At 41.8% G+C, this 24,469-nt stretch overlaps 1 protein-coding gene across 1 annotated transcript; it reads left to right on the top strand.

The window, feature by feature from the left end:
* The first annotated feature begins 545 nt into the window (after positions 1-545).
* Positions 546-21,296, top strand: mst1 (macrophage stimulating 1). The gene is made up of 18 exons (XM_080728710.1): positions 546-846; positions 1,410-1,554; positions 3,056-3,171; positions 3,591-3,705; positions 4,040-4,176; positions 5,611-5,731; positions 7,403-7,521; positions 8,127-8,298; positions 9,037-9,167; positions 10,555-10,657; positions 11,360-11,496; positions 11,660-11,692; positions 11,847-11,961; positions 13,180-13,257; positions 14,118-14,264; positions 15,416-15,522; positions 17,233-17,372; positions 19,677-21,296. Exons 1-18 carry the CDS (start codon positions 792-794, stop codon positions 19,857-19,859), a joined length of 2,154 nt encoding a protein of 717 aa, XP_080584836.1. The 5' UTR covers positions 546-791; the 3' UTR covers positions 19,860-21,296.
* Positions 21,297-24,469: the final 3,173 nt, after the last annotated feature.

Below are 24,469 nucleotides of genomic sequence, written 5' to 3'. Positions count from 1 at the left end.
TACTGCAAAGAACTTGAAACTGTAAAACGATCATGTGTCAAATGAGAAATGTAATAGTCAGTTTTGATTTTAGGCCTATGTTGGTGATTGGTGAGTTGGAGACTGCGATTCACATTGCATTACATCAAATTGGGATGAATGCTGACCTACACGAATCTACACCACACTTCGACGCATGGTAACCTGATACACTTGCTGACAAAATTACTCGGGAGTCTTTACACTTTTTAAAGTCCATGGACGGAGTAGGCTATATCAATTAGGCATTATACTGACCTCTAGCGTTTACAACCGGTATTGTCCTTTTTTATTCTAATGACAGCAGCTCTGAGCTCTTCTATCTGAGGAACAAAAACAACAACTTGTAGCCTGTATGCTTGTGCTGCTGTCATTATGTTTTGACAGTTTTGTTATCGTAAGGAATAGAATGTGTGTGGGAGAAATAATGTTAAAATTGACACACATTTAGTGATTTGCTTCTTCATTAATGATTAATGCACTTATTGATTGGTTGGGTTTTTCCGGAATAAGGTCCTCTCTGTTTGATGAATGAACGATCAATGTTCGTTTTTGTGGCTGGTTTGTGTTTTAGTTTTTTTTATAGGCGTATTATCTAAACACTGACATCGCCTCCCTCGTGGCTTTTCACGCCTCCCACTGTTGTTTTTGGTTTGTCCTGTTTCATTATGCCGACTTAAGCTGACAGACTGGGTCTGTTTTGTAAAACAAAACTTCAGAGGAACGCTTGGATTTTTTTGGTTCTCCCACATTGATCATTTACAAGAGGAACAATGAAACACTTACTTTTCTGTACTATTGTGGCAATTTTCAATGGACTGGCAATGGGTAATAACGTTTTACAATTCATTGTAGCCTAGTTTTGAAATATTATATTGTGAGCCCTCTGACAAGTTATGTGTAATAGGAGATTTAACGTGGGCCTATTACACTGTCTCCTTTTGTTGTGTTATAGCCTATATTGTTATGTTGTGATAGCAAATAAGTAAACCAGCATCATTTTATGATTATTTGGGAAATAATATTAGGTTGGACTTGGAGGACACATGTATTTATCTAAAGTATGACAGTAATTAGATCATTAATGATGTTATTCTGTAAAGGGCCAGGCGTTATGTAGGCTATACTAGCTTCAACAAACTGTTTGCAAATCCTTGGTCCAAAGGTTATATGTGTGCAGGCTCATGCCCAAATGTTGATGTACCAATTGTGCATATACTGAACAACAGTAGTGTATAGGTGTATTTTGCAAGGACAAAATAATAGGTACAAAAAGGAAAGAAATGAATTTATCCCCAGCATGGGAGCACCTGCCAACAACAAATGGATCAGTGCCTGTGTGAGAGGACCATAAGTAGTGTGTACTTGTCTTGTTCCATTACACGCTCTAGGGCATCGCAGTGCACTGAATGACTTCCAGCGCTCCGAGGGGAGGGAGCTGGTCCCCACGTCCTGGAACTCTGCTCGGGTGGTCATGCTCTCAGGCCTGGGCCTGGAGGACTGCGCTGCGAGATGCTCACAGTCATTAGAGTGCAGGTAGGATGTGATGTGTCCTATGAGCTCCTCCAAAGGCCATTAGCCACAACAAGACCATATGTACTTTGATGACCAGGGTCCCTCAGGGGCCTATAGGCCAGTGGTTCTCAAACATGTTTTTCATCCACAGCACCCCTGCATTACATTGTTACTTTATAGTGCAAGTGCACCTTACATTAATGTGTAAATCTTCCCCCTAAGACATAGTAAGTCACGAGGAGAACTTGAGAGAATGTTGGTTTCCATTGTAGAACCGATTGAATATAACTTTCTATTTGACATTTAACCCCAGCATCCCTAGTTTGAGGGGAAAATTCGCCAAAAATAGATAGCCGATCTACAAGCTCACTAACATGTCACAACGTAACCCGTTGTGAGCTTGTAGATCGGCCTTGAGATTTGTTGTAGACTGAAAAAGAACACACCGTGTACATTCCAACTCTTGTCCTTTTTACAAAGTCAAATATGATCAAAGTATTCTGCGGCAACTTGCGTTACGGCACACTATAGCATGCCACTGCACCTGCTTTGAGAAACCCTGACCATGGTTCTTTGAAGGCATATACTGTATATCGTCACTGTCGGGCAGAAACCTCGTATCTCCAAGTTTCAAATTTGTATGTTCTTTCCCAAAGTAAAGCCCTGCTTCATCATACATGGCCGGCCCGTCGCACAAAAGTAGTGAAAACAGCAGATCTACAAGCACACACTAGTTTAAGTCATTTTTAAAATGATAATGCAAAACGAACAGTTTTGGACATACAAGGTTTTCACCCGACAACGACGATATGTTAAAGGCAGTCCACTGTCTCCGACCACCAAACCTTTTGTCGGAAAAGGTCAGTTCAACTACAAAATGACGTCACTCGCAACTTCTGAAAAGCATTACCCCGAATTTTAGTTTGTAAAGCTGCATTCCCAGATGTTGTGACTCTACGACAAAAGGTTCAGTGGTCGGAGTGGGAGACATGGGAATAGTGTGGTGGTGTTTACCTCCAGAAACACACTGTCCTCTCGCTGTATTTTGGTGTTTCAGTGTTTGTTTTGGTTGCCCACAAACCTCCTTACATGTCTACCAAACACAAACAAAAACACCAAAATACAATGAGAGGGCAATTCATTTCTGCAAGTAAACACCACCACAGCACACTACTCCAGTGGCTGATAACATAACATACTGGTATTAAACCCAATATAATTCATCAACCGTCTGCCAGAGGTCTATAATTGGTCCACAGATTTTTACCTCTACACCAATTCAAAGATAGCAAATCTACAACCTCACAATGCTTTGTGGTATGATGCACCGTGAGCTTGTAGATCGGCTATTTTCGGTGAATCTTCACCTGTTTTGGCCTAATGTTCGCCTATTTTGACATGCCGAGAAAAAGGATGCCAGGGTTCCCACATTACATTCTACTGAGTGGAATACATTCAAACAGACCCATGATGTTCTGTTGGTATGCGAAAACATGACTGTGAAAACCTCCTTCAACCCTAGAGCCTTCAACTACGAGACACGTCCTCTCATCACCTGTAAACATCTGCCCTGGGTGGGCGATGGCAGCAACGCCGAGGTCAAGCGCAATGTTAACTGCGACCTTTACGAGAAGAAGGGTGAGATGAGTCAAACACAAAATGTTTACAAAAGGTTCCAGCAGTGTGTGACCTGTTTGCTGTGTGTCAGATCTGTCTGAGTGTGGATTTCTCTTACTTTTACTTAAAATCCCCAGGGCACACACTGAGTTTAGCAAATCCTCTTTTTCTTTTGATGCCCCCCAACTCCTGGAATGCCCTTCAACACATTTTAAAGTTTGTAACTATGTCATCGTTTTGCACAGTTTAAATCCATGATCATGCTCCATTGTGTATCTGTTTGTAATAGTTTCTACCCTACTTAGTATTTTAGTATTTTACCTTTTTAATATATTTTAGTATCTAGCTCTTCCTGTCTATGTTGGTTTAATTTTTTGCTGACTGCTGTTGTTTAGATTTTTTTTCACTCGACTGAAATTATGTGTTCTTTCATTCTGAAGTGTATGTACGGAAGTGCATCGTGGGCAAAGGGGAAGATTACAGAGGCAAAGTCTTCACGACCAGAAGTGGACACACCTGCCAACAGTGGTGGTCAAAGTTCCCTCACGACCACAGGTGAGACCAACTTTCTGAGCTCTGTATTCAGTAGTTCAAGAATCTTGAACTCTTATACTGTATATTGTCACTGGCAGAATTCTCCAAGTTTCAAATGTGTATGTTTTATTGTAAATTAAAGCCTTACTTCATCATACAAAAGTGTCGCACAAAAGTAGGGAAAACAGCAGATCTACAAGCACACAACGCCTTGAGATGCGAGGCGTTGCGTGCTTGTAGATCAGCTATTTTCACTATTTCACTATATACTGTATAGCTATATAGCTAATTGATTATGGTACAGATGCTCTCCCGGTGTGAGTGTGCTAAAGCGCTGCCTCTCCATCTGTTCCAGGTGGACCCCCACAGCTAGCAACGGTCTGGAACTGAACTACTGCAGGAACCCAGATGGGGATCGCATCGGGCCGTGGTGCTACACCACCGACCCGGAACGTCGCTATGAGAGCTGCAACATCCCGCACTGCAAAGACGGTACCGTGTCGTACAGCCCTCACTGTTCAAGTCCATTACGTCTTGTGCTACTGTATGTCTTAAATCTACGTACATCTGTACGTTTACAGTATGAGTACAGTGTTTATTGTCTCCCTCTCTCTGGATGGAGAGAGCTAATTGTAACAATGTCCAAACTACAATAAGATGGCGGTGCGTCTAGTGCAGTGGTTATCAAACTTTTTTGTCTCATTACGACGGATTGAAAATAACTTCATACTTGGCATTTAACCACTTGAATCCCAGCATCCCCATTCTGGGAGGAACATTCGCCAAAAATAGTTGTTGTGACATGGTGACATTCTATAATGACTTATAAAGTCAGGTATTATAATACTTCATAATTGCTGGACACTCACAGACTTGTTTTTGCAAGGATCACAATGTTTAGTTGTAATAGCCTACATTATAATAATTATATAATGTAATCTATTATAATCACTGGTATAGTGCATTATAGTGTAAAAGTCAGTATACTGTAAGTGGTCATTGTGTGCTTTAAAAGGGAATACCACTCATTTTCAACATTGAACTATGTCATTAATATACCTGGAGGATTGATTGTGGGGTTTGGCTACATGACACCATCAAAGTGTACTTTAAGCCAAACCCCACAATCAATCCTCCAGTTCTAAGGTATATTAATGACATAGTTCAATGTTGAAAATGAGTGCCCCTAAAGGAATTACATTCCTGAAGATGTAGGCAAAAACTTAGTGTCTTCTTCTTGCATAAACCAGTAAGACTCCCTAATCGGGAGATAAGCGACCGTCAGGTCGCATACACAAACTTTAGAAGGCAATCGTAGGCAATCAGGAGGGAATATGGGAAATGGGACAGATCCATGTTGATGACATGACTTTAGAGATACTGTGTACCGCTTTGTGTGATTTTAGGCCAAAATCTGTAGGAGGCTAGGAGCAGTGTCCAAAAATGTGTTTTGCTAAAATCGGCCTGATGGTGGCGCTAGAACAGGGCCATGTGAGAAATCAGGGGCAGAGGTTGTGATTTGCCATACACCAAAGTCCCCACCAGTGATTATGAAGTCTTATAAAATACTTTTAATTTATGTAAGTATGAGAATTATAATACACTATGATCCTGGCCTAAAGAAAAAGTCAGTAGGTGATTATTGATACTTGACCGTATGAGTCATTATAAGAGGCTTTATGTGTTATGATTGCATTAAGCTACTTATGATTGCTTATACAGTGCTATAAGCAGATTACGTTGCATTTGTACTTATACCTTATTTTAAGTCATTATAAAATGCTTTACAGTAATATATCATGATTATTGTAATAACACATTATGAATATTTATACAATTAACAAAGGTATGTACCGGTATTACATGTAATGCAGTATTTTCTTTACAAGGCTATGTATTACATGTAATGGAGTATTTTCTTTACAGAGGTATGTATTACATGTAATGGAGAGGACTACAGGGGACAAGTGGACCACACTGTGAGCGGCAGAGAGTGTCAGAGATGGGACCAGCAGCATCCTCATCAGCACATCTACCAGCCCGAAAAGTACTTATATTTCTGAATACTGGCTCTTCTCCACAACAGGAACTAAGCGAACCCTACCTAGCGTGCAGTGTGACGCATTTCACATTATTCTGGATTTGTTTCTACAACGCTACGGCTCTGTTTCAGATAACGTTCTCACAACCTAATTTGGGCCCTGCTCAGGAAGTGCTACAGTTTGTACTGTATACCGTAGGACACTGTTTCCCAAACAGTGGGTCGGGACCGGGTCACAGAGCGATTTCTTGACTGGAGTAAAAAAAGCCATTTATTTTCCTACAAAAAATTAAATATATATTTAAAAAGATGGAAAATCTTTTGTAACACACCTAAGAAATTACATTAATAAAACATTATAATAATTAAGTAGTAGTGAAAATAGCTGATCTTCATGCTCACACAACGCGGTGCGAAGCGACGCGTTCTGAGCTTGCAGATCTGCCTTTTTCACTAGTTTGGGTCCCAGGGCAAAAGTCTAATTTCTCTTTTGCGTCACAGGCTAAAACATTTGGGAACCATTGCTATAGTATACAGTGTGTACAGTATACTGTTTAGGATATTCAGTTTGTGCTATATACTGTAGGATTTACAATTTGTACAGTATACTGTGACAGTGTCTTAACACATGCAGTGACCTACCATGGTGCCTGCTCCAAATCTGTTTTCCTCCTGCTTTAACTAACTACGAACAACAATACAAACAAAACATATCAAGATATGCAGTTGAATTTGTTTGTTTTTATATACAGGTATATTGTTGAACGCTATAGTCCATATTCTGGGACAATGTCGTAAATTTCGTAATAGGCAAATATTCTGCAAAAGATTCCTTGAAAATAAGTGTACGATCTATTTTCAGAACTATTTTCAGCAAAGAGATTTGGTGTTGATGGACAAAAGGAGGAGACTTAGTATAGATCACTGGGGGACCACGAACAACAACGTTTAGGTTAAGTGGCAACATTTCAATTGGGATTTACTGAAATGTGGATTTACTGGAAACAAGCATGTTTATGTATACAGTACATGCCAGATATTAGTGCTTGTATTTTGTATACAAGGCCACGGGTGCACAAGCGTTTTCAGTAGTGACCCAGAATTACCGAACCGTGCTTGTCACGACCCAATCATGATAATTAATTGACAATCCATTGTTTGGCTGCTGACACCAGCCAGGTGTAAAGATAAATAAAGTCAATGAAATGAACAGAGCATTCATCACAAAGAGCATATAAAATAATAGTTTCTCATGTGAAACAGGTGATCAGAGGTGCCAGGCAGAAAACAAATAATAGAGCTGTCTTTATTGGCAGAAGGCTTTAGCATATTTTGTGTGTTTTCTTTTTAATTTGTTTTCAGTGTACCAAGTTGACCAAAAACTTCTTCAAGCAAGCTGTGTTTGTAAAGTTTTATTTTTTTATTTTTAAGGTATTACCCTTAACCGCTTAACCCCTATATACTTTATTGAAAGGGGTCCCCCTGGGGTCTGTATGTGGCCCCCTTCGTTTCTCCCCCTCTGCACCATCACATCTTCGCTGAATATACGTATATATATTTTCAGTATGAATACAGCTCTACCCTGAGTTTTTTCCTCGCCCATAATTGGTGTGCATTTGCTCAAAAAGCTTGGTATATTAGGTAAAACATGTCCACTGTTTCCATCTGTTTCCCCAGGTATCCAGATAAGAGTTTGGATGACAACTACTGCCGCAATCCAGATGCATCCCCGGTACCCTGGTGTTACACCACAGACCCTGAAGTGGAGAGAGAGAACTGTGAGATCAGCAAGTGCAGTAAGACAATGGCTTCTCAAACTTAAAAACCCCATACCTCTAAGAGTGTACAAATAGAACCAAATGGGTCATGCTGACATGTCACACAAGTGTAGGTGGAGTCTCTCCTTGGCTATAGACCTTTTTCCAGAGCGCTGCTGTGTAGCTGCGTTGTCGGCGCACAGCCTCACACACACATAGGTCACCGCAGTTATGGTTGCCGCTCTGAGAAATGGGTCTATAGGCACTGAGTAATGTCTGATGAAAAGCTCAAATGTTACAGAATACATTCCAATTTTGGTGCGAGGATTTTACTGTTTGAAGTTTTGGTCCGGCATCCAGTGTGTGTCCTTTGTCTTTATCTCATGAAAGAACCATTTACCCATTACATAGACACAAAATACAGTAGAGGAATTCATCAAGTTCCCTGAAAGACATGTCAGTGCCTGAGAATGCAACCTGTTTTCCTATATCCATATTTGGTATACACTTTACCCTTCAACTCACTTCCAGCACTCCAAGTACTTCCAAGTACAGTTTTTAGGTATTTTTACTGGAGTACTTCCAATTTTCTAGTTTTACTCAAGAGTATAACTTCATCCATCACTGCTCCCTCTCGTGTCCAGCTGTGGTTCCTAAGAAGCGCCATCGCTCCAGCTACACCACCAACTGTTTCCGCGGCCGCGGGGAGGACTACCGGGGGAGGGTGAACGAGACCACGTCAGGGATACCCTGCCAGCGGTGGGACGCCCAGTACCCTCATGAACACCCCTTCTACCCAAACACATATGAATGCAAGTAAGTGACACACGGGTCACTGAGGCATGACAGTAATGCCTAGTTTATGATGGTGTCATCATGGATGGTGACCCATGAATAACAGATCTATAAGCTCACAAATCTGCAACGCGTTGTGAGCTATTTCTGCCTGCCATTTTCGACGCATTAATGAGACAGAGGATGTGTTTCGATTGACCACTTAAGACCTATTTTTTTATATTTTGTCATATGATGGGATTGCACAAGGAAAATAGACAATGTACAACATGTCACACTGTGTTGTGAGATTGTAAATCTTGCGTTGTGAGATAGTTTGTCATTTCATTTGCTGTGCATCCTACTTTTTCTTATGGTTGAATTCAAGTACACTGTATGTGGCATGTGACAGATATTCCATCTTATCAAATCAGAGACACAGGGACACTGAAAACTTAAATAGTAAATTAGCAATCAATCGTCATAAGAAATGGTTTCCTGTCTTTTAAGATTTAATAAAAATAAACATAATTTCAGGAAGATATCAAGGAAACACTTTGAAACCGCTTAAAACCACTTCACAGTGCATCTTCTTGACTCATTGTGAGCTTTTAGATTACTTACTTTCACTCAACGGTCGTTCACCCATTATTAGGACATGCCCAAAATAGGGATGCTAGGATTCAAATGTTCTAAAATAGTTTAACTGTATTGCAGTCAGATGACCCTATAATCCGTATTGCCCATAACTGACAGTGTATTCCACGTTATTGCACCCAGGGGCTTGGAGGAGAACTACTGCCGTAACCCCGACGGATCGGAGGCTCCCTGGTGCTTCACGTCTGTGCCTGAGATGAGGACGGTTCTGTGCTTGCAGATCAAACGCTGTGCAGACGACATCGAAGCTGAGGGTACGCCGCCCCCTGCTGTTCGGTTGTGGTCAGGACAAGAGAGGATTTGAGTGGCTTCTGTGCTTATTACTGGTCCATTGAACCTAAAGTCAGCTGAGGACAAGAGAGTATCTGTGCTAGATTATTGCGACCGTAGGTCGCACTTACTATCAAAACCTGCACAAACTGTGAGTCAGTCCGTCAGTCAGTCCGTCTGTCTGTCACACCTCACACGTCACACTATTGCCCTGCTCATATCTCCGCAACCGTTGCCCCGATCCATGCCAAATTTTGCACACACGCTCCTTGGCTGCCAAACTACAACCTCCAAGGACCCCTGGAGCTCCAGGGACCCCCAGGTCCCTGGGGGACTCCCAGATGTAAAAAAATACCAAATGTGCAAAAATGACCAAATGACCACTCCAACATGGCTGCTCACGGGGAATTCCCGGGGACCACCGACTCCTGGTGCTCCAGAACGGATGCCAAAGTGGTGGCGCCCCCAGTGGAGGACCCCCTCCACTGCAGCTCACATAAAATGCCGTAACTCGGGCTAGGAGCGTCCGGGAGAGCCGGGGCCGGTACCTATTCGTCCGCCAAGGCAACGCGGAGACCCCACCCCTCATTTCTCACATGGCCCTCTTCTAGCGCCACCATGAGGCCGATTCTTGCAAAACACATTTTTGGACACTGCTCCTACAGATTTTGCCCTAAAATCACGCACATCGGTACACAGTATGTCTACACATTGCCCACACAACTAGGAACCAATGGCAGTTACAGCCCTCTTTGTGTGTACATGTGACCTACGGTCGCTTATCTCCCGATTAGGGAGTCTTACTGGTACTAATGTGATATGACTCATCTAAAGATAAGTGGTTCTCAATGTGAGGTCCGGGGACCCCCAGGGGTCCTTGAGGAGGTACAAGTGGCCCCCAGCTAAAATCAGGTTAACCACTTTAACTCTATATACCTTGTCTATTTGAAAATAGCCAATTAACAAGCTCAACACATCACGGTGCAACGCGTTGTGAGTTTGTAGATAGATACCTTTATTGTCCCATGGGGGAAAATCAGTTGCCCAGAGGCAGCACGGCAGTTTTAAGGTTAGTTAGTTACAGAGAAGTAAGAAAAAGAAAAAAGTACTGTTGTGAACAGTCCAAAAAAAAAAAGCTATCACAATAAAAGAAGAATATTTAGATTGATTTGTAGATCTGCTATTTATTTAACTAAAAAATAAAACAAAAATACATCTTGTATTGGGTCCCTGGGACAAAATATCTTCAGATGGGGGTCTGCCTCCAAATACATATAGTATTAATTTAAGGGTCCTTGAGGTAAAAATGCTGGTCTAAATAGTCTTAAGTGCTTCACATACTGTTATTTACTTTCCTTTTGTTTTCTTTAGACTGCTACCATGAACACGGCAGGAACTACCAGGGCATGGTTCGCAGGACGAGGAAGGGAATCACCTGCCAGAAATGGAACGTTAACACACCTCACAGAACCAAGTATGATGACAACACTACTTACACATAACCTGAACCTCTGTTTGATCTACCAGCTCATCAGATGGGGCTAATTGAGGTCATTGAGTTGATGAAAAACATTATGAACCATTATCGTTTGACGTGAATAAAACAAGTAAATAGGTAAGTGGGAGTGGCTTATTAGTCTGTATCGGCCCAAAAACGCCTATGCTCTTTTCGAATTGGCTAGACACCTGGGAAATGGACTGCTGAGGTGGAGCTCAACACCTACCATCAGCTCCCGATGCTTAGCACTTCTTAGTCAGAACCTTGTGCTCCAAAGGCGAGTGATCTAGCGACTGATCTACCTAGACACAAACTTTCATTTATTATTCATATTACGTTCATGACTCATTCATTGTTACTAGATTTTATTATTAAATTTTTGAATTGTTCTATGCTTGTATTATTATACTATAATTAGACGTAAATGCAATTGTGCGTTTCACTGCCTAATAAAACGGCTACGTGATCATGACCTAAACTCAGGGGTTCCCAACCTGTGGGCCACCCATATCAGCTGCCGTGTGGTGGTCAGTTGAGTGGGCCGCAAACGCTTTCGCGATAGTGGGACCTGGTCTAGAAAAGGTTGAGAACCGCTGACCTAAACATTGCTCCGGTCATGGAGGAGTGATTCTAGTGATTTATTTAAAGACTCAAAGCTTATAGTGTATGATGTTCCAGGATCAACCCAAGGACCCACCCTGAGGCCAACCTGACAGAGAATTACTGCCGTAACCCAGATGGAGACCAGCATGGACCGTGGTGCTACACCACTGACCCCAAAACCGAGTTTGACTACTGCGCTATCAAGCAATGTGGTATAATATAGAACACTGCTCTCCCCTACTATATACCACCCCACCCCAATGCAAATACTCTACACTCATCAAAATACCTCCCTTTAGAAAGTGCAAATCCATCAGAAGCTCTTCTGTTATGACAGGCAATTTAACGATTCATCTGTTTCTTGTTTTGGAACAGCTGGAGAGAAAGTATCCATGATTGAACCAGCAGGTTTGTTTCTGAAGGCATACAAGTCGAACCATGAATAATAATTCCAACCTAAAATGAACCTCATTATGATTCTCTTTCTTTCTTTCTCTCTTTTTTTAATGCGTCTGAACATTTCTTATTTCTGTGTCTTATCGTGTGCGCCGGGGGAGCGCAGAGAACCCAGAGTTCAGTGAGTGCGGGAAGAGAGACGACCGCGTGGTCACGACATTCACGCGTATTGTGAACGGAGTTCCTGGGAACTCTCCGTGGACAGTGAGCCTCAGAGACAGGTCAGTAAGGGAGAAGCATGGTTGGGATCCTTTTAGGGCAGGGGTCTTCAACGTTTTTCAGGCCAAGGACCCCCTAGCTGAGAGAGATGAAGCAGGGACTCCCCCACTGCCTATTGTGTGAAATTTGGTTTGATTTTATATTAGATTCAAAGACTTTTTTGACAACAGTCATCATTGTATGTACTGTATATGTTGGGTTCGTGTTGATGTATATTTTTGATGTATGTTTACATTTAACCACATAAACCGTCAATACTTAGTAATCTTGACCTTTGACTTGACTTCTTTTCAGGAAATAGACGATCTTGTGAGCTTGTAGATCTGCTATTTTTGGCTTAAGTTCTCTTCAGTCCTATTACTCAAAGATTTGGTGGCTCCCCTGTAGTCACTCTGTGAACACCCTGGTTAACAAACTCGTATCACTATATTTTCAACCAAATACACAAGAGTACACCAAATACACTAGAATATCATGATCATTAGGCTCTGCAAGTGGTTCGCCATCTATAAGAGGCAGTCTGTGTCTGTCTGGAGCTAATCTCGCAAACAAAGCCTACTGACAATGTGTGCAAGAATCAGAATCAGCCTTTTTGATGTGACAGTGAAGCTGATTCTTATTCTTGCGCACACTGTCAGTAGGCTAATGTAGAATTCCCCACATTCTGCTATTTGCAAATGTTGTGAAACGGGCCATTCTGCATAATTAACGAGTACTACTTTAAGTACATTTTGATACCAATAATTTTGTACTTCTAAGTCAATAGACTAAGTCAATTTAGAATTCCGGACTTTTACTTGTTAGGGTGCACAAACACCGAAATACCTATGAGAGTGGAATCTGCGTTCCGCCAATGCTTTTCAAGGGGGCGTTTTCTTGTCAGTGGAGGATATCTGCGTGCCCGCCGACCTTGCGTTTATGCTGGAGCTCCGGTTTTTCCCCTCTGTGCAATCGGGTGAGTCAAAGGCGGAATGGGGAGGGTTCTGGAAGTGACTGACAGGCGCGTTGCTGCTTTGGGACAGAATGCGCTCTCTGCGTTTTTAGTCAGCCGCGCACCAAAAGAGTTTATCGGCTGGCGACCATATTTTGGTGTGTGTGCACCCTAACAGATTATTTATACATTGCAGTATTGATACTTTTACTTACAATAAGTAAAACATCTGAGTACTTTTTCCACCACTGCTTGGATATAATGATGGCCTCTGTGTCCCTGTGTGCAGGAAAGGAAACCATTTTTGCGGAGGATCCCTGGTCAACCCTAGATGGGTGATCAGCACCAAGCAGTGCTTCTCCTCCTGGTAATGAATGAGAACTTTATTTCAGACACATTATACAGGTCCATATGAGAATAAAAACATACAAATACATAAACATAAAAAAGTACACAAGTACAAAAATTAAAATAAACATGTGCGCCAATGGCACCATAGTCTGGATGTCAACCGGACAGAGCTGCGTCTTGGGTTACATATAACCGCAATTATATCCTTATCAGACACAGTCACTCTGCACATGAACTTGTACATCAAGTGTCTAAGTAGGGCAGGGCAAGCATGGTAAACATGATTGATTTAGAAATAGAGAAAATGTTTGGGTATTTTGTTAATTTGCCAACATTCACAGCTGTGAATAACACGTGTGCGTGTGCGCAGGGGTGTCGGAACAAATTCTGGGCCCTGGGTACTTTAACTATTGAAAAATTGCAGATATACAAGCTCACAGCACGGCACCGAGTGCCGCGCTGCGAGCTTGTAGATCTGCTATTTTTGAAAAGTCGTGAAAATGTGTGCAAGTCTTTGAATATTTCAAATCCTTCTATCCTTCTGTTTCTATGTCAGTGGTGCTCAAACCTTTTCACGTGAAGGACCCCAAAATGATATGTATTTGGCCACAGACCCACATCTCAAAATATTTAGTTCCAGGGACCCCCCCCCCCCCCAGAAGCAAAATTTGAGTTACAAATGTTTGCTTAAAAAATACATATATTCAAAGATGTGCACACATTTTCATGAGTTTTCAAGATCTTGTATATCTGCTGCTTCAATAGCTAAAGTATAAAATAATTAAGGCCCCTCCACCTTGGGCCCTAGTAACTCATTCCCACTCCCCCCCCCCCCCCCCCCCCCCCTTGTGACGCCCCTGCGTGTGCGGGCTACAGTTACGTGGACCTCCCGGGGTACTCTGCGATGATGGGAACGTTGTACAAGGACCCCCAACCCGGAGAACCAGACGTGCAGAACATCCCTCTCACCAAGATCATCTGTGGACCTTCAGAGTCTCAGCTGGTCATGCTGCAGCTGGAAACGTGTGTATTATTGTCACAAACACAGGCAGTCATGCATACTGTGTACTGTACATAACCAGGGTTTGTTTTGTAAAAAACTAAAAGAAACAACAAAACAACAAAAAAAGAGGAGGATATATATATATATATATATATATATATATATATATATATATATATTTTTTTTTTATCACTTAAAGCACTGTTTCCCAAACAATGGGTCGGGACCCAGTTGATTGTTATGGGTCGCAAGTATCCTCTTTATGTTTCCATTTCCTCATTCACGTATTAATTTTTAAAAATATTTTACATTTTTCCCCAAAGAAAATCTACAGTTTTCATTGCATGAAAAAATACCAAAAATTCAAGAAATGTCATAAATTTGAAAATCTACAAGCTCTCAACGCATCGCAATTCGACACGTTGAGAGCTTGTAGATCGGCTATCTTCATTAGTTTGGGTCCCGGGCAAACGACTACCGTAATTTCTTTTTTTGGTCTCAAGCTAAAAAGTCTGGGAACCCCTGACTTAAAGGGATATTTCACTTTCAAACTTGTTTGTCAATTCAGGCTTTTGCGTTTCACCCCAGACAGTTTTTAAGTTGCTTAATTCAGCCATACAAAATGCAATGCTATACTATGTCTATGTTTTTTTTTTACCAAGTCACCAAGTCATGATTTGGCTCCTTGGCTGGCAAACCACAACCTCCGCCCCTGATTTCTCACATGCCCCTCTTCTAGCGCCACCAGGTTGCTAAGGCCAATTTGTGCATACATGCCACCTGACGGTCGCTTATATCCCGATTAGGGAGTCTTACTGGTACTGTTGGTCTACCTCCAGTGGGGGGCGAGACAAAAATGGTCAGCTGGGTTGCCAATTTCATCAAATCAGGGGAGAGAACCAATTAATCAGCTCCAATTCGGTGTCTCAGTTTTGTCTGCTTGTTTATTTGCTTCATCACTTCCAATTTCTGGTGGGCTGATTGGTATCCCGAGCTGAAAATGTATTTTTGTTCACTAAAGAGCTGTTGATGAGAGATGGGAATACTCCTCTTACAAACACTGTGTAGCAATGATTACTATTGGAAACTATTTAACACTTATTTTAGTACTGTAATTATAAAACATTATCACTTACCAGCACCTTCATTTTCCAATGACTTTTTCCCATAGCGCCGTCCAAATTAACGAACGTGTTTCTCAAATCTGTCTTCCACCTGAGCGCTACATCGTACCAGAGGGAACGTTTTGTGAGATTGCTGGATGGGGCGAGACTAAAGGCAAGTGTAATGGAAATCATTCTTTGGTCCTGAATTGTCTGCATTTCGTCCTTGATGAAACTGCAGTATAAAAGCATAATAATAATAATCATCATTATCTACATCGTCATCATTATCATAACTAGCCCTTACCCGTTCAAAGATATGAGCTCCAAAATGATGTGCAGTGTGTGGGTTATGGGATGTGCACTGTGCACACAGTATATGAGGGATGGAAAGTAACTTTAACTGGTGCTTGCATGATGTACTGTAGGAGCATCAATGTAAGAAACCTGTTTCGTTTAATGGCTACAGAGATACTGCCCCCCCCCCCGTGTGTGTGTGTGTGTGTGTGTGTGTGTGTGTGTGTGTGTGTGTGTGTGTGTGTGTGTGTGTGTGTGTGTGTGTGTGTGTGTGTGTTTGTGCATGGCCTGAACAACAGCGCCCCTCCCTTAACATGTGTGGTCACAAAAGGTACTGTAGGCTAAATAGATATAGATACACCATAAAAATGCGAATATACAGCATACGATTTGTGAAAGTGACAAACGGGCTTCACAGTTATGTCAGGTGTGTTCATATGCTAATGGTGATGCGATTTCAGATCAATTGCTCCAGCCACTGAGGAGAAACGCTGTTTCAGACAGACAGACAGACACTCACTCAGACAGACAGACAGACACTCACTCAGACATTCGCAAAATTATAGTATAGATATGTGAATGGCTTTCATTATTGTTGCATCTATGACAGGACTGTTCAAATTCTTAAAGACCTACAGTATATAGCCTAAATCAGGGGTCTTCAACGTTCTCAGGCCAAGGACCCCTTAGTTGAGAGAGAGATGAATCAGGGACCCCCACAACCTTTCCATAGATTCATCGTTTGACAGCACAATCATCAGTATATTTTGGATTCATGTCAATTTGTGTTTTCAGATATTTAACCACTTGAACTGTCAATACTTAATAAAGTTGAACTTTCACTATGTACTTAGTCTGCTCTTTTATCCCTCTACACCAACCTCTTTGCCAAAAATAGCCAATCTACAAGCTCACAACGCCTCGCACTGCAAGGCGTTGTGAGCTTGTAGATGTGCTATTTTTGGCTAAAGTTCTCAGAATAAGGACACTAGGGTTCAAGTGGTTAATATGAAAAAGGAAAAAAAAAGTTTCTATGATTTGGAGGACCCCCTATAGTAACTCTGAGGACCCCCTAGGGGTCCCGGACCCCCTGTTGAAGACCCTTGGCCTAAATGTTTGAAAATAAATGACATGCTCAAAATAGAGACGCACGTCACCCATTTTCAGCCAGTCTCCATATAATTGGTCCTCACTAATGCTCATTATTAGATGCCTTCTCACTCTGTGTCCCAGACGAGGGCAGTGGACAGTTCAGAAACCTGCCTACCAGTCACATCATTCGGTAGACATGGTAATTTTTTTGTATGGTCACTTTTAACAATTTTTTTGTTTTGTTTTGTTTTTAAATTGATGCGAGAACAATGGCTTCTATTTCAGTGTAATAACTTTCCAGGATGACAAATGCTTTTTGATTGGAATCCCTATTGATGATGTCATTGGTAGGCCGGTTTCTGAACTGCCCACAGCCATCGGGTGTCGTGTCATCGTCAACGCAGGGAATGTTCCCTTTTTAATCAGAAATGGGTAAAGTGTTCCTTTAACTAGTATCCTCTCTGTCCCACTCTCTCTCCCGCTCTCTGTTCTCCAGGTACTGGAGATGAAACAGTGCTCAACGTGGCCCAGATGCCCGTTCTGAGCAACAAGGAATGCAACAAATACTTCCGGGGTCGCGTCCGAGAGAACGAGATGTGCACCAGCTCCTTCCAGGGTGGGGTGGGCGCGTGCGAGGTAGGCATAATCAAAAGCCACTTTTCGACTGCAGCTTTAGCGCCACACTACATGACACTACACCGCACCACACCACATCAAAATATCTACATTTTCCATTACACAAAAGTATCCCTATTGGTAAGAAACAAATTGACCCTTTTAACTGTGATTATAATACAATGTCAATTTGTATTACTATCTTAATTATAATGCACTATAATGGATTATAACTGTGATTATAACACAATAGCATCTATTATCATGTATTACAACTATATCCTTGTGGTCTAAATGAAAAGTCATTGAGTGATGAAGTGTTTGGCCCTGTTTGGCCTAGCTCAGACCTACTCTGGATTGGATTGGATATCATATCAATCTTTATTTCAGACTCTATAGGTCCATATAGCAACAATATTATGGATACTTTTTAGTACCATGTTTAGTACCACTTTCACACCACTCTACCCAGGTTCTTGCAGTGGAAAACCTGGCACAAGTGGGTGGTGTGGTGTTGGGCCATGTCAGTGGAAAAGGGGCAAACTAGAAAAGTCTCCACCAGGACGGGTTGCCTACTGTACCTAGGGTGACCAGATCCAAACTGTTGATTTGAGGGACAGAAGTACCACTTGTGTGGGACAATGTGGGACGGGCGGGCATGGAGTTAATAGCAAATTATTACTTAAGTTGCTAATAAATGCTTATGCTTTGATGTCATATTCGACCATAGCCCTAATACTGCCTATTAATTGTTATTTACCCCCCTATAGGGGATATTTCTCTTGTTATTTTAATAACAGTCTTAAAAACATATCTTGCAGGTAAAAGAGACAATGAGAGATTTACATTACAATGGAATGCCCTATAACATTAATATACCCGGTAGTAGTCCAGTGTGGTCCAGTCTAGCTTGCTGTGAGCTCATGTTAAAGAGCTTCAGCAACAATCAGCGCACCTATATCAACACCTGCCAGTCACAATGTGGGACAGAGTCTCAATTTGGGGGATGCCTGAAAAGTCATGGAAATGTGGGACTGTCCCTCGCAAAGGGGGACATCTGGTCACCCTAACTGTACCCCAGGGCCCACAAACTTTGGAAGGAAGTATCCCTGCTGATGAAGTGATCAGGAGGGACCATTTCCAAAAGTTCCACTTTGAAAATGTTGTTCATGTCACGTTTGTCATCACAATAGTCATTAACCATTGTCAGCACCATGGTCAGTACCATAGTCAGTACCATAATCATTAACATGACCTGATACTGCCCATGATACTCACATAATACTGACCATGATACTAACATGATACTGACCAAGATACTAACACGATATTGACATGATACTAACTTGATACTGATGATGTTCTGGTCAGTGTCCTGGTCAGTACTGTACATGTGGCCAGCATGTAGAAATATGTTCAGTTGAGTCTTCTTTTCTCTCTTACACCAAGAGAGAATGGTACTGTACAGGCAGGGCAGGATCAACACTTTGTGGTGCCTGGGGCTACGACCACGTTTGGTGCCCCACGCCCTGATACTTAATATTTAATTTAATACATCAAACAGGATATCTTAACCACTCTTTCTTTTCAAAGTCTTTTTATTCAGTTTTTAGACAAAGCCCAGGGGTGAGTATACATAGCATCTTAATATTAGATATATCAAAGATATACAAAAAGCCCCCACCCTGTTTAAAAAAAAAAAGAAAAGCCCCCACCCTAGGAAAGTTGTAAGGCACAATCTCAAAACGTAAAATAGAAAATAAAAGCCAGAAAAAGCCAGAAAAATAATAATCAGACCAGATAAAATAAAGATTTTAAGGTTTGTTGTAGTTTGGTGTTACAGTCAAGTCAAAAGTACGCACACTATATAGTTTGTGAGTTGTGGTAGAACGTCATAAACAGACATCTTAACCACTCTAAACCCTATACACTTTGGTCCCCCAGTGGTCTGTACGCTGTACTTGGTTGGCCCTCTCCTTTTATGACTTTTTGCCAAAAATAGCCAATCTTGCATTGTGAGCTTGTAGGCTAAACGAATTTCACCAACTTCTTTACACAGGTCTGTAAAACTGTGATGCGACAATGAAACTGAATCTGATTGCAATCTTCACCAAAGTTCATGTGGTTAGAAACACACACACACACACACACACACACACACACACACACACACACACACACATTTGTATGACGAAGTTGGGCATTCATTTACGAAAAGTCATACGAAGATGAAACAAGTAGATGCAAGGTTTCTACCCCGCAGCAACGATAATGGGCCAGTCACTGGTATATAATAGTTGAACCGTGTCCGTATCTCCCCCACAGAGGGACTATGGGGGACCTCTGGTTTGTCCCAACAGTGACTGCTGGGTACTGGAGGGAGTCATCATCCCCATGAGGCGCTGCGGACACCCGGGACAACCCAACATCTTCATCCGCGTCTCTCAATATGTGTCCTGGATTAGAAAGGTCATGGAGATGGGGACGGACCTCGTCCCCCAACTGTGACTTTGATCATAGTATGTCTGGCCTGCCGAGACCTAATCCACCCAAACCACAACTTCATAACCAGCTGTCTGCCTGACCCAATGCAAGGTTCCATTTGTAAAACAAATAAATACATCTTAATCACTTAACCACTTAAACCCTCTATTCTTACAGACAGACTTGAGTTATAACTTGGTTTCCTCCTGGCAACACCAAATCTCTTCATAAAAAAGGGTAGCCGATCTACAGTGCTCAACACGTTGTTGTCAGCTTATAGATCTGCTATTTTTGGCAAATGTTCCCCCCAGAATATGGAGGCTGGGGTTCAAGTGGTTAAGCCCCATATACTTCTTTGTACGACAAATAGCGGACTCTATAGACGGGTTTCTGGTCCACGTCACACTGATGGGTCGGTACCAAAATTAGCCAATAAATAGAAACCATGCGGCGCTCCCCAAAACAACAGGTTTGGGGATTGGTGCGAATTGATTACATGATACATTCAGCTGTGCATTTAGTCTCAATATTTGTAAACAAGAAACCGGTCTATAAACTCAGTTGTGAGCTTGTAGATCGTCTATCAAAAGCAGAGGTGTGAATCCCGGCCATGTCCCCCAGCAAATTGAACCCTGACTCTATGCATTACTTCCATACTAGTTCATGTTAAAACATAACATGCTCTTGGTGTGTTTGAGCACACAGCAAATGCTCAAAGTGCAGTAAAAGTAAAGTGCAAAGTTCATGTTTTGAACATATTGTTATTCACTCAGTTATTGTTTCAGTTGTTTGAACTGAAACGTATCCAAAGCTACGTAAAATAGCTGCAATGATAGGATAAGCGGCAATTCTTCAATCTCTAATCTTGAAAGTAAATCATATAAGCAGCATGCGCACACAAAGAAATGAATGCTTCTTATTTATTATTCAAGCAGGAAATTGTGGGTTGCAACGGTACAGGATCCCAGCCATTATCTTGCAGATATTTGTTTTTAAGTTAGAAAATGTCACTACTACGGTATCCCTTAATTTTGGATGAATGCAATGATTGGGGAAAGATTACTTCAATAAACAGAAAGGTAATACATGGAGGTAATTTGGATTACACCAGTCTCATACTAATAAAGTCAATCATGTGACACAGTTTTGAATTGTGTGACCTCGACTTTAAGGTGAAAGGCATAAGATAAGATAAGATAAGATATCGTCGCTGTTTTTTTCCCCCCCATGAATTAGCGCCCTACTTTGTCGTACAAGACTGTCACGCAAAAGTAGCAAAAATAGGCGATCTACAAGCTTGCAACATGTTGTCTTGCTATTTTCACTACTTTGGAAAATGTTTTAAACTCAAAATTTAAGTTTTTTTAAGTGTGTGTGCTGTGGGTTTTATGAATACTGAGCCAATGACAAGTATTAACAAGAGCTTGTGACTAAATAAAAAACGACATCCATTGGAACAAAGGTTATTTTTTTCCAAATAACAGTTTTAGACATGTTGTGTTTTTTCTACCAGACAGTAATGATTACGAGCATACATATGAATGTGACACTAAACGTCAGGTTAGGTAGGGTCACCACAGCAGCGAGGTCGGTCTGAACTCTGGAGTTCAATGTTGCTTTAAGGCAGGGGTCTTCAACAGGGGGTCCGGGACCCCTATGGGGTCCTCAGAGTTACTACAGGGGGTCCTCCAAATCTTTATGTGATAGAAACTTTTTGTTTCTCCTTTTTTATATTAATTAACCACTTGAACCCTGTCCATATTCAGAGAACTTAAAATAGCAGATCTAAAATAGCAGATCTGCGCGAGGCATTGTGAGCTTGTAGATCGGCTATTTTTTGGCAAAGAGGTTTTGGTGTAGAGGGGAAAAGAGCAGACTAAGTACATAGTGAAAGGTTACGTTTATTAAGTATTGACGGCTCAAGTGGTTAAATATCTGAAAACAAATTGACAGGAATCCAAAATACAGTGATGATTGTGCCGTCAAACGATGAAACTATATGGTAACTATGGGTTGTGGGGGTCCCTGCTTCATCTCTCTCTCGACTAAGGGGTCCTTGGCCTGAAAACGTTGAAGACTCCTGATTTAAGGAGCCCTTGCCGTTACTGTTGACTTTCTTTAACCTCTATGAGAGTGTATGGATTTTAGTTTGCGTTGGACTGAAGCTTGTACTCCTGTTGGTCAAAATGCTCAGCCCTGAAAGAAAACAAATCTATACTATAATTTTGCGAATGTCTGAGTGAGTGAGTGAGTGTCTGTCTGTCTGTCCCAGCGTTTCTCCTCGGTGGCTGGAGCAATTGATCTGAAATCGCATCACCATCAGCATATGAACACACCTGACATAACTGTGAAGCCCGTTTGTCACTTTCACAAATCGTATGCTGTATATTAGCATTTTTATGGTGTATCTATATCTATTTAGCCTACAGTACCTTTTGTGACCACACATGTTAAGGGAGGGGCGCTGTTGTTCAGGCCATGCACAATCACACACAATCACACACAAACCCACACACACACACACACACACACACACACACACGGGGGGGGGGGGGGGGGGGGGGGAGTGTGTGTGTGTGCAGGCGGGCGGGCGGGCGGGCGGGCGGGCGGGGGGGGGTGGGGGGTTCTGGCCCTGTTACAGATGTTGTCCAAAAATCATGCAGATCGGTACACAGTATCTCTGTAGCCGTTACATGGAACGGGTATTTCTTACATTGATGCTCCTACATATTAGCATGCAAGCACGAGTTAAAGTTACTTTCCATCCCTCATATACTGTGTGCACAGTGCACATCCCATAACCCACACACTGCACATCATTTCGGAGCTCATATCTTTGAACGGGTAAGGGCTAGTCAAACAAGTTTGAGAAACAAATCCAACTGCTTTTCTTCGCCGGCCTAATACTTTAATCGTTGACTTTATATGTACATACAACATCTGCGTGTGTGTGTGTGTGTGTGTGTGTGTGTGTGTGTGTGTGTGTGTGTGTGTGTGTGTGTGTGTGTGCCTGCGTCTTTGTGTCTTTGCGGGAACCACCATGAAATGTGTTTCCTTTTGTCAAACTTGACTTCCTAATGTCCCCCAGCAGATATCCTCTCACCCACAAAAAAAAACTGTACACCACCCCTCTCCCCTGCCGTTGAATGGAGCTCCAAAATACCTTCTTTGCCCCCAGCCTCTAAAGAAATCCCTCCTCTGCCTGTCTTTTGATGCCTGCCCCCATCTCTAAAGACATGCCTTTGTGCCTTATGCAGAACTGTATGCGCTGCACATTCTTTCTAGTTCTATAGGAGGGTTTTTGTAACCCAGTCCTGATGAGCCCACGGAATTCAGCTTAAATAAACCTCAAGATCACAGTCCAACAGAATCTCAGACACACCAGTTTGCAGTCGGGCACAGAACACTCTCTCTCTCTCTCACTCTCTCCCTCTCTCCCTCTCTCTCTCTCTCTCCCTCTCACACACACACACACACACACACACACACACACACACACACACACACAAACACACAAACACACACACACACACACACACACACACACACACACACACACACTCCACCCTCCCTCTCTCTCTCTTTCTCTCTCTCACGGTCTCTTTTTTTCCTCCTCCCTCTCTTCCCCCCCCCCCCTTTCTCTCACTCACGCTTTCTGCCTCTGTAAATTGCACAACACATTTAAGCGCTTTCTTTTTCCTGTACACATATTTGGTGATATTTAGGTTACAGCGCACATTTTTTTCACATTTAATGAGCAATGTTTTTCACATTTAATGTGCAAAATAGGCACTGATCGTGGGGAAAGTACTGCATGTGTTGTCATGTTCATAAATGATCATCATTCTACCACCAGCTTCAGTGTTCGGTTGGCAGTTATGATTTGTTCACTTTCACCAAGTAATATTTATAGTAGATGACTAAAACCAATGCGTTAGTTCTCCGTCATTGTTGAAGAGTTATTGGAAACTAGAGTGGTTATTAAATGAACAATTCTACAAAGAAATTACCTTCAACAGTTCTCAATTTTGTTTATGATAATTCTTATACCAAAGCAATTGACTTGGCCAACAATTTAGATCGTTTAACTGCTGGTTAAACATGGTACAGTGCTTTTTTCCTGGATAAAACACATTTGACTCTTGAAGCCTGATTGAAAGCTGTGAAATAGACGATCTACTCTCTGCGACGCCTTGTGAGCTTGTAAATCAGCTTTTTTTTCTTTCTTTTTTTCGGTCTGCGACACCGTCTTGTGCTGGATTATAAATAGAGCAAAAGTGGAGCGCTCTGGTCTTTTTCCAGCACGCTCACCTGAAATGACTCCATGAGCTCCAGCCACCCATGGAATGTGCCACTAGATTTTATTTATTTAATACATTTTTGATCTATTTCAATAGAAACTGGAAAAGATCCAAAGTATTCTTCACAATGTCGTAGAACACAGAGAAAACACTCTATCTGGGTCACATTGCTTTAGTTTTGTGTTGGTATAGAGCATGATAATTAGCAGTACTTCATTATTACGCTAGTCTAAACTGTACAGCCTGAAGAGATATGGTATTGGTCAGTAGCTTTTGTTACTCAAAAAGAAATGTAATTTTAACAATAATGGTTGGCCATGTTTTAATTACTAG

Source organism: Nannobrachium achirus, assembly GCF_963921795.1.
Source record: "Nannobrachium achirus genome assembly, chromosome: 6".
Taxonomy (NCBI): domain Eukaryota; kingdom Metazoa; phylum Chordata; class Actinopteri; order Myctophiformes; family Myctophidae; genus Nannobrachium; species Nannobrachium achirus.
The sequence above is the reverse complement of the archived record's forward strand: the minus strand, read 5'-3'. Positions and strand labels throughout refer to the sequence as shown.